A 9187-nucleotide genomic window follows, 5' to 3' on the forward strand; every position below is an offset into this window, starting at 1 on the left:
TCTTATCCGCATCTACGCTCTCTTGGGACGATAACCTAAAATACTACATCTGATCGGGTTTTGTTGCTCGTTAGGGTGTTAAAGTGTATTAATAAAGGTTTTATAAATTTAAAAGTTGAAAGATAAGTTAAGCACTACTGCACACACTTTTGACACATCAGGTATGTAGGGGTTGAGTTGGTGCAAAAGGCAAGGTTGCAAACGTTGAGAAATGAATTGGAAATGCTAAAGATGAAAGAGGAGAATCAATCAATGGCTTTTCCAGAAAGATAAATAACATAAATTCAAAATCTTGGTTCTACCCTTGAAGAGGAGGTGATTGTAAGAAAGTTTCTCAATTCAGTTCCAAAGAAATGCTCTCCAATTGTAGTTCCCATTGAACAATATTCGGACCTTGCTAAAATTTCGTTTGAAGAGGCGGTTGGAAGTGTGAAAGCTTATGAAGAAAGGCTTCTAATTCATGTAGAAAAAGATGAAGAACAAAATAAACGTTTGTTGGAAAGTGAACAAAAGTATGGTGAAAGAAGTGGAAAAGGAATGGGACGTGGAAGGATCTATGAAAGAGGTGGTAGAGGCCGAGGAAGATGCTCGGGTCGAGGTGACAATAGTGGGTTTAGGTTCTATGAGTGTGAAGAGTATGAACACTTCAAAAATGAGTGCACAAAATTGAACGACAAAGAATCCCACTTGATTCGAGAAGAAGAACCGATACTCCTTTGATGAAGATACAAACTATTTAGGAGGGTGATTGTTGGAATTAATTGGTTCGTAGGTTTAATAAGTTTGCTTATTTTCTAGAATTTAATAAGTATAAGTCTTTAGTTATTATGTTATGTTTAGTTTTCAGTTTGAACTAGTATTTTGAATGGGTAGCTATTGACTGAGAAGTAAGCAAGAATAATGGGTCAATAGTGGAGTTGTTTAGTAGTAGTCAGTTCCTGAATATTAGGTTGCACGTTGGTATCTAAAGCTGTATACACTACAGGAAATATCACCTTTAGCGGCGCTAAAATAGCGCCACTTTTGGGTATCAAAGCGCCGCTGTAGATCTATCGTGGCGCTTTTGTGGCGCTTTTGCGAGCGCTACTTAAACCTCGTCGCTTTAGATATTTTATGGCGCTTTTAAGTGGCGCTTTCAGTGGGACCCACAACTTTTTTATTAAAAGATAAAAGAAATTAAATTAGCATTTAGTGGCGCAAATTTGTGACGTAACAAGCGCCACAATTGATTTTATATAAATAAATTTTAATTATAAAGAAATTATTATGTGACGACCTTTTAGTGGCGCAAAAAGCGCCGCTTTTGATTTTAATTTTATTTAAATATTTACATAAATACTAATTAACCTGACCCTTTTGTGGCGCTATTTTGTGGTGCACATAGCGCCGCTAAAGAGTTAAAAAAAATTGGCAGCATTTTGTTGTATTTGCTACTGCCAGCCCAGAATTCCGGGCTTACATACATCAAAATCAAAACCTGTTTAACATTTTAAATAATCGCAATATCAACATAATATAACATCAACAAAAAGTTTAAAGCGTTAAATAGATGTCAAATGCTAACATACAATATAAGTTCAAGAGTTAACACTAATTGTTCAAAAGATGACTTAAAGAGTTAACACTAATTGTTCAAAAGATTCCAATCGCCACAAACATTTCCAATTTTCAGTTTTCATCTTCCTCCTCGTAGCCAACATCTTCCTCCTCGTTGCCAATATCTTCCTCCTCGTCGTCATCTTCCTCCTCACTATCTTCTATCACAATTGGTTTTTTCCCCAATAGTTTGTATAGTGGTGCAGTTGATTTAAATATCCTCTTTTGCGTTTTAGCTTCTAAATGAGCTAACATTTTATCAACTTGCAATTGAGTGTACATCCGTCCATTCGATTGGCTAGTCTGAGTGGAGGAGGATGCCATGGACGTATTCGAAGTGGAAATTTTTAGGCCAATGCCACGTAGCCAACCATGTCGTGGACGCAATACCACTTCTAAAATTTCAGTTTCAGTAAGGGGGTTTTCCACGTTTCGCTGTTGGTTCCTCAACTCTACCATACGGGCCTGCATGGTTACAAAAACTTAGCCGATGTTTATTGTTTATATCAATTTACGAAAGAAGGAAGCAACACATACTGTTATGCATATATATATATATATATATATATATATATATATATATATATATATATATATATATATATATATATATATATATATATATGCTTACTGTTATGTATATATATGTACATATACATACTAAACTGTTATGTATAGTTTAAGTAGCACAATTACTTACATGATTATCGGCATGCAGCTGCTCACGAAATTCTTTAGTAATTTCGTAGGAGTTGAGCCGTTTATATTGATCAATGGGGCTCTCTAACTCCCCGGTTGTCTTGTCCCGCTGTATATAAGTGAAATGAAGTTATACTTACCATACAATAATATATATACACACATACACACACTTATCGAACACAATTTTCTATAAACGAGTCGATCAAATTATTCATATTCATATATATATATAACAGCAACTGATCTTGTATACAGCAGCATTAACCGATCCTGTACAGCTATATATATATATATATATATATATATATATATATATATATATATATATATATATATATATATATATATATATATATATATATATATATATATATAACAATCTGTATATAACAATCTGTATATATTATCTACATGTATATAAATAACATTATATATATATATATATATATATATATATATATATATATATATATTATATATATATATATATATATATATATATATATATATATATATATATATGTACCTATATGATATTTAAAAAAATAGATATACATTTACTCATTTAGAGATATAGACACTTACATTATCATAGCAGTTTTGGGCAAATGACTTCCTGCCCTGTCGAGTTGGAGCCTGATTTTCGCGACATCTTTTGTTAGTTTTTGATAAATTCTGATAATGTTCATCCATCATCATTTCCACGAACTTTGGCCAATCAGTGGCGATCATTTGACAACCCTCAGGTGGTTGATTTCTAAGGACTGGGTTTTCAAGTCCTCCTTTTTTAACCCAAAAATTCCTTTTAAAACTGCTCTTTTGATGTCGGTAATATTTTTGAGCTAATTTGTTTATCCCCTTTGTGATCAGTTGACCATGTGGCCCATCTAAGTGGGGTCGTAGGTTAAAAAAAGTCTGCAAGTTTTGAAGAAACAGCTAGTTAGGTCATTATATATACTTAAACATTTTTACAAAAAAGTTAACAAAAGTATAACCTCCAACTCAGGGATTAGATGCTCATAGTCCTCCTTTGGGATTGTTTTCCACTCTTTATAACAATACGGTATTTTTGTCACTGCGTTCCCTACAGCGGAACGAAATTGATTTCCGTTGTCACCCGACGGGCTGAACGCACCCCTCTTATCAATCAGAAACTCTATTGGGGCCAAACTTTTATGCCTAGCCACACTAGCCTTTAATCCCACATTGCGGGACTTCCCGCGAACCGGGGCTACGAATTTAAATAACAAATCATTAATATAGTGAGTGTGTATATATAGTTAACAGTTATTATGTATATATATGTACATATATATACTAAAGATTATTTATGTATATGTATGTATATGTATGTATGTATGTATGTATGTATGTATATATATATATACATATACATACATATACATAAATAATCGTTAGTATATATATATGTACATATATATACATAATATTTTATCAAAGCTAAACCGAGATAATTTTACTTACGTCGACCACTCGCCTGACAATCACGCGGTAATTCCGGAGAACCGCCACCTGGTGGGTCATTATCTCCATCCCCGTCATGGTTGCGATAACCAACATCTGCCATCTGTAAAAAGTGTAAAGGTATATACGAACATTCCCCAATAAAGATATACAATCAGTGAACATATTTGTTACAGATATAACTAACTCAAACAAAATTAGATATAATATAATGATCAAAATATATTTTCTTTTACAATCACAATACAAGATCAGTCACTAATATAATGCACAGAATCATGATCACTATCTTCATCGTCGTCTGTGGCCCAGTCAGTTTCGTCCGCATCCTCGTCTACTTCTTCAACTCTGGTCATGTCTTCGACAGCGACTTCGGTTACGTCTTCATCTGTCTCCTCATTGTCTTCATCAGCATTGTCATTTTCTGTGCCAAGCATATCATCATCATCTACCGTTGTTTCGTATCTACTCAAGTTCGTTTGAGGCAAAGGCTCCAAGTTAGCAGACAATCGAATATCGGATGAAGTGCTACCATGTATAAGATCTAATTCGTTATCGGCTCCGAGGATATCTCGATCCCAGGTGTTCCGATGGTGGACTTCTTGAACCACCTTCCAATATTTACTCGAACCACCCTTTCTTTTACTAGGATCATCCAGATAAAAGACTAGATTTTTTTGTGTAGCAAGGAGGTATGGATCTTCTTTATACCATTCATGTTGAGTAGAAATATTTGTTAAGTTATTTTTGATGATACGACCATTTTTATCGGTTTTGAACCATCTACATCGAAATAAAACAACTTTATGACCCCACAGATAACAAAGCTCCAAAATTTCCTCCAACACACCATAAAACAAAGATCCATCAGGACCGGTAGTTGATATTCCGCTATTCTGTTTTGTTCGGCGTAAGTCTCAACTGTGAACCACAAACCTCACACCGTTAACAATGCAAGCGGTGTAAGAGTTTATATGTAATGGTCCATTTGCCAAAGAAAATAACTCATTACCACATTGAGATTCATCAGCTACGCGAAGACGCTTGATCTATAGAAAAGACGAGGTCAGACGAAATTTAGACAATAGTTAATCATGATTTGGAAAGCGTAATGTATGCAACGAGTTTACCTTGTTTTTAAACCACTCAGGAAACTCTTTTTCTATATTAGTTCCCCGCGGCATTTCATCTTTGAATTCACTGTACATATTTTGGATATTAGTATAATTATGAAAAGATAATTAACTTACTAAAAGACATTTCGAAAAAAAAGAAACACTTACTTCTTGTAGTTGTCGATCTCGGAACTGTTGTTAAGAACAAACCAATCTATCTTAGTTTGATGTGTGCGATCCACCAGTTTTTCTACACATTTACTGATAGGTGTACACACTGATTGGAATACATAATACTCACGGCAGGGAATTGGAGCGTCCGCATTTTTGTCAGGCTTATTAAATCGCGTCTGTACGTTATGAAGATACCTTGAGGCATAAGTTAAGGCCTCGTCTGCAACATACCCCTCAGCAATGGAACCTTCGGGCCTAGCTTTATTTCTTACATAATTTTTCAACTTTTTCATGTATCTTTCAAATAGATACATCCACCTCATGTAAACGGGACCACCTTGAATAGCCTCTTCAGGCAAATGCATAACCAAATGAATCATTATGTCAAAAAATGACGGAGGGAAGATTTGCTCGAGCGAGCACAAAATGTTAATCAACTTAACTTTGGCATCTTCCATGTCAGACATCATCAAGGTTCGAGCACAAAGTTGCTTAAAGAACAAGCAAAGCTCAATTATTGGTGTTGAAATAGATGTGTCTAAGTACGCTCGAACACCAACAGGAAGCAAATGTTGCATCATTATATGATGGTCATGAGACTTGAGCCCTGCTATCTTGGTATAATTTTCAATAACTTTATTTTTAAAGTTTGAGCCAAACCCATCAGGTAATTTAACTTGTCTAATGAATTTACAAAATTCATTCCGGTCGGCAGATGAGAAAGAGTACTTAGGATGAGGTTTTAACGACTTACCATTACCGAGTGGTTTTAGCCACAATTCTTTGCGAATACCCCACTCTTCTAACACCTTCCTTGCTGTCAACGTGTCTTTTGATTTTTCCTTGTTCATTAGCAAAGTATTCAACAAACTCTCACACACATTTTTTTCGATATGCATAACATCTAGATTATGTTTTAATTCAACAGAAGACCAATACTCAAGCTCGTAGAAAATCAATTTTTTACTCCAGTTACCCTCAACCGTTGAATCACGTTTTCTCTTCTTACCCCCGTATTTTCCCGGATCAGGATCAGGCGCATTTTCAAGTTGTTTTAAGATCTCATCATTTGTTCTTCTTCGAGGAGGACGCCTAGTCTCGTTTTTTCCATCGAATGACTTGGAAAACCTCAATTTATTTTTAATGGATAGGTACATTCTATGACCAATATAAATGATTTTAGTCAAAGCACGTTTAGATGGAGTGTCGACATTACATGTAGGGCATGCCATGTATCCTTGACCACTCCAACCGGACAAACTACTACGAGCAGGGAAATCATTTATAGTAAATAAAAGAATGGCACGCATATTGAAGTAACTGTTTGTGGCATGGTCTTTGGTTGTAACTCCGTCAGACCATAGAACCTTCAATTCATCAATCAATGGCCTTAGAAAAATATCAATGTCCTTCCCGGGAGATTTAGGGCCAGGTATTAACAATGTCAGCATGAAGGTTGACTCTTTCATACATAACCAGGGTGGCAAATTGTATGTTGTCAATATGACCGGCCACATGCTGTAAGAAGAATTTGTGTTACCGAATGGATTGAAACCATCAGCAGACAGCCCTAATCTAACGTTTCTAGGTTCACGTGCAAAATCTGGGTACCTTGTATCAAAATCTTTCCATGTTGTACCATCCACCGGGTGACGCATCTTACCATTTTCCGTACACTTTCCAGTAGCATGCCAAGTCATATCTTTCGCAGTGTGTCTTGAGCTATAAAGGCGTTTAAGTCTTGGAGTCAACGGAAAGTAACGCAAGACTTTGTGAGCAACTTTCCTTCCATTAGTGTTTTTATCTTTCCATCTACTCTCATTACATACCGGACATCTGTCCTTATTTTCGTTCTCTTTCCAGAATAGGCAACAGTCGTTCTTACAAACATGAATAGATTCGTATCCTAACCCAATCTTTCTCATTGTCTTCTTACTTTCATAGTGTGATGACGGGATTTTAGCATGTGGAAATGCAGAGTTGAGCAATGCAAGCAATTGGTCAAACGATGTATTACTCCATTTATTAGCAACCTTCACGTGCATCAAGTTCGCCAAAAAATTAAACGAAGACATCGAATCACAACCAGGATATAGCTCGGTTTGCTCAAGTATAGCTAATTCATCAAGCTCGTCTTTATCACTCAGTGCATCTGTATCACTCGGTGCGTTTGTGATCTCATCAGTATCCATCGAGTGACTCTCCTGACGAACATCGGTAAGAAGATCATGCAATTGGTCTGTTGTGGAAGGTATGACACGTTCTATTAACGACTTGTTCACCGTACCACTTCCATGTCTTATAACGTCGGCTAAAACCATAACTATGTATGTGTGTTTCAACCATTTCGAGCGAATGAAAGACAAAGTTGTCACAATTCTCACATGGACAACTACATTTGCCATCTTTATTTAGGTATTCCTTACAACTCTTGATGAATTCTTTTAGACCAGACCAAAATTCTTTTGAAAAACGATTTGTTAAAGTGGTCCAACTCTTATCGATCGACATTTTACTGCGCTTACGAAATTTACAACTAACAATTACTTCAATGTACATATATTGTTGTCACAAATAAAAAAAAATCATATTGAATGCACAAGTACAAATAAAATTAAAACAACAAATTCTATACTAAGGAATGTAAGTAATTTTATGCAGCAAGGTGGCTGTCCTAACCCACATTTTGATACAAGATAGGGGAGATTTAGCATATATATAAGCTAACATCAAACTAAGATATGCACATAAGATCATAACGGTATATACAAATTGCAAAATACAAATGACAAGCACAAAACACATGCTCCATATTACATAACAGATAAGTCACATACAATTTGCATCAAATTAGTTTCTACCTAACCAACATAAGATAGCCACCTGGTAACACAAAAAGCTTAATACTCAAATGATTTTAGACATGTTCTAATATTTAACCTTCCCACCAACGTCTACAGTCAACAACATTGCAAATCAGTTTGCTACTTCACATGAATATAATACATCAAAATCAAAAAATACTTTACATAAGGTGGTTAAAGGAATTTGCACCAAAACTAATGTATCTCTAAAACTTTGCAATTTAACATCAATATAATCAATTTCACTTCATTAACTCATTTTATTCTTACAAAAATATACAAAAAATACTACAGATTTAATTTTAGATCTAGAGAAAGAAGTTAGATACTGAGATGTGAGTTACCTTGAAACACTAGTGTATCGCAAGAAGCAGATAATTCAGAGATGAAAATGAAGATGAAAAAGTTAGGGTATTTCACTTTTCTAACTTTTGGATAAAGCCCCTTTTTACATTTTTCTAACTTTTTACTCTTTTAGGCTAATTTGGCGGTATTAATAAATTTGGTGGAGGGAAATCCATTTTTTCGTGAAAATTACAAAGTGGCAGTAGCACCAATTAATATTAATATCATTTTTAATATTTAAGTATTATTATTTTGATTATATTAATATTTATTTCTTATTTTTATCATATTAAGATTATTTTTTATTATTTTTATGATTATCTTTTATTTTTGGGTAACGAGAAATCCAACAAATTGAGTGGAGATGATTTCACTCAAATTATGCATTACTTGTTTGTATAATACAAACTCTCAATGCACAAATTGAGTGGATTTGTCAAAACACTTGTTGAATTTATCATCACCTTTTTTTAGGTAAGGAGTTACTCGGTGAATATATTAATATCAACAAAAAAGATACAAGAGTTAAGCACTGAGTTATAGGACGCGCCATATAACCACACAAACAACCAAGCTTTCGCTATGACACAAAAGCAAACTAGAGCATAAAAGCTCGAACAAAAACACAATCAAGAGATTTTCCAATCCAGCTTTAGCTGAAGCGCACTTGGAGATGATTTCCATTTAAAGCTCATTAGTTTTAATCGAACAATCGAATAGATCACTTGATAGAGCTGTTCCGGAGAACGTCTTCCTTTATTGAACAATTTTCTGTTACGCTCTTGCCACACAAAGTAAACCGAAGCAGAAAAGGGAAGTTTGATAATAACAATTCGGGCCACATTTCGTGATGCAAATGGGCTTAACATATACGCGAAGTCCTTCCGGTAGTAACTAATGACCGAA

The 9187-nt window shown here is 34.8% G+C and overlaps 1 protein-coding gene across 1 annotated transcript; it reads right to left on the reverse strand.

Moving 5' to 3' along the window:
- Window positions 1-4034: 4034 nt before the first annotated feature.
- Window positions 4035-7477, reverse strand: LOC139870884 (uncharacterized). Its single transcript, XM_071858648.1, has 4 exons — window positions 5067-7477; window positions 4914-4983; window positions 4720-4832; window positions 4035-4566 (listed from the first exon to the last, which is right to left on the reverse strand). Exons 1-4 carry the CDS (start codon window positions 7475-7477, stop codon window positions 4035-4037), a joined length of 3126 nt encoding a protein of 1041 aa, XP_071714749.1.
- Window positions 7478-9187: the final 1710 nt, after the last annotated feature.

Source organism: Rutidosis leptorrhynchoides, chromosome 10 (assembly GCF_046630445.1).
Source record: "Rutidosis leptorrhynchoides isolate AG116_Rl617_1_P2 chromosome 10, CSIRO_AGI_Rlap_v1, whole genome shotgun sequence".
NCBI lineage: Eukaryota > Viridiplantae > Streptophyta > Magnoliopsida > Asterales > Asteraceae > Rutidosis > Rutidosis leptorrhynchoides.

Coding starts and splice junctions, on each gene's coding strand:
- LOC139870884 (XM_071858648.1), bottom strand. CDS start 7,477: ATGGCAAATGTAGTTGTCCATGTGAGAATTGTGACAACTTTGTCTTTC. Junction 4,833..4,913: donor CTGAGTGGTTTAAAAACAAG/GTAAACTCGTTG, acceptor TCTTTTCTATAG/ATCAAGCGTCTTCGCGTAGC. Junction 4,567..4,719: donor TGCATTGTTAACGGTGTGAG/GTTTGTGGTTCA, acceptor ATTTCGATGTAG/ATGGTTCAAAACCGATAAAA.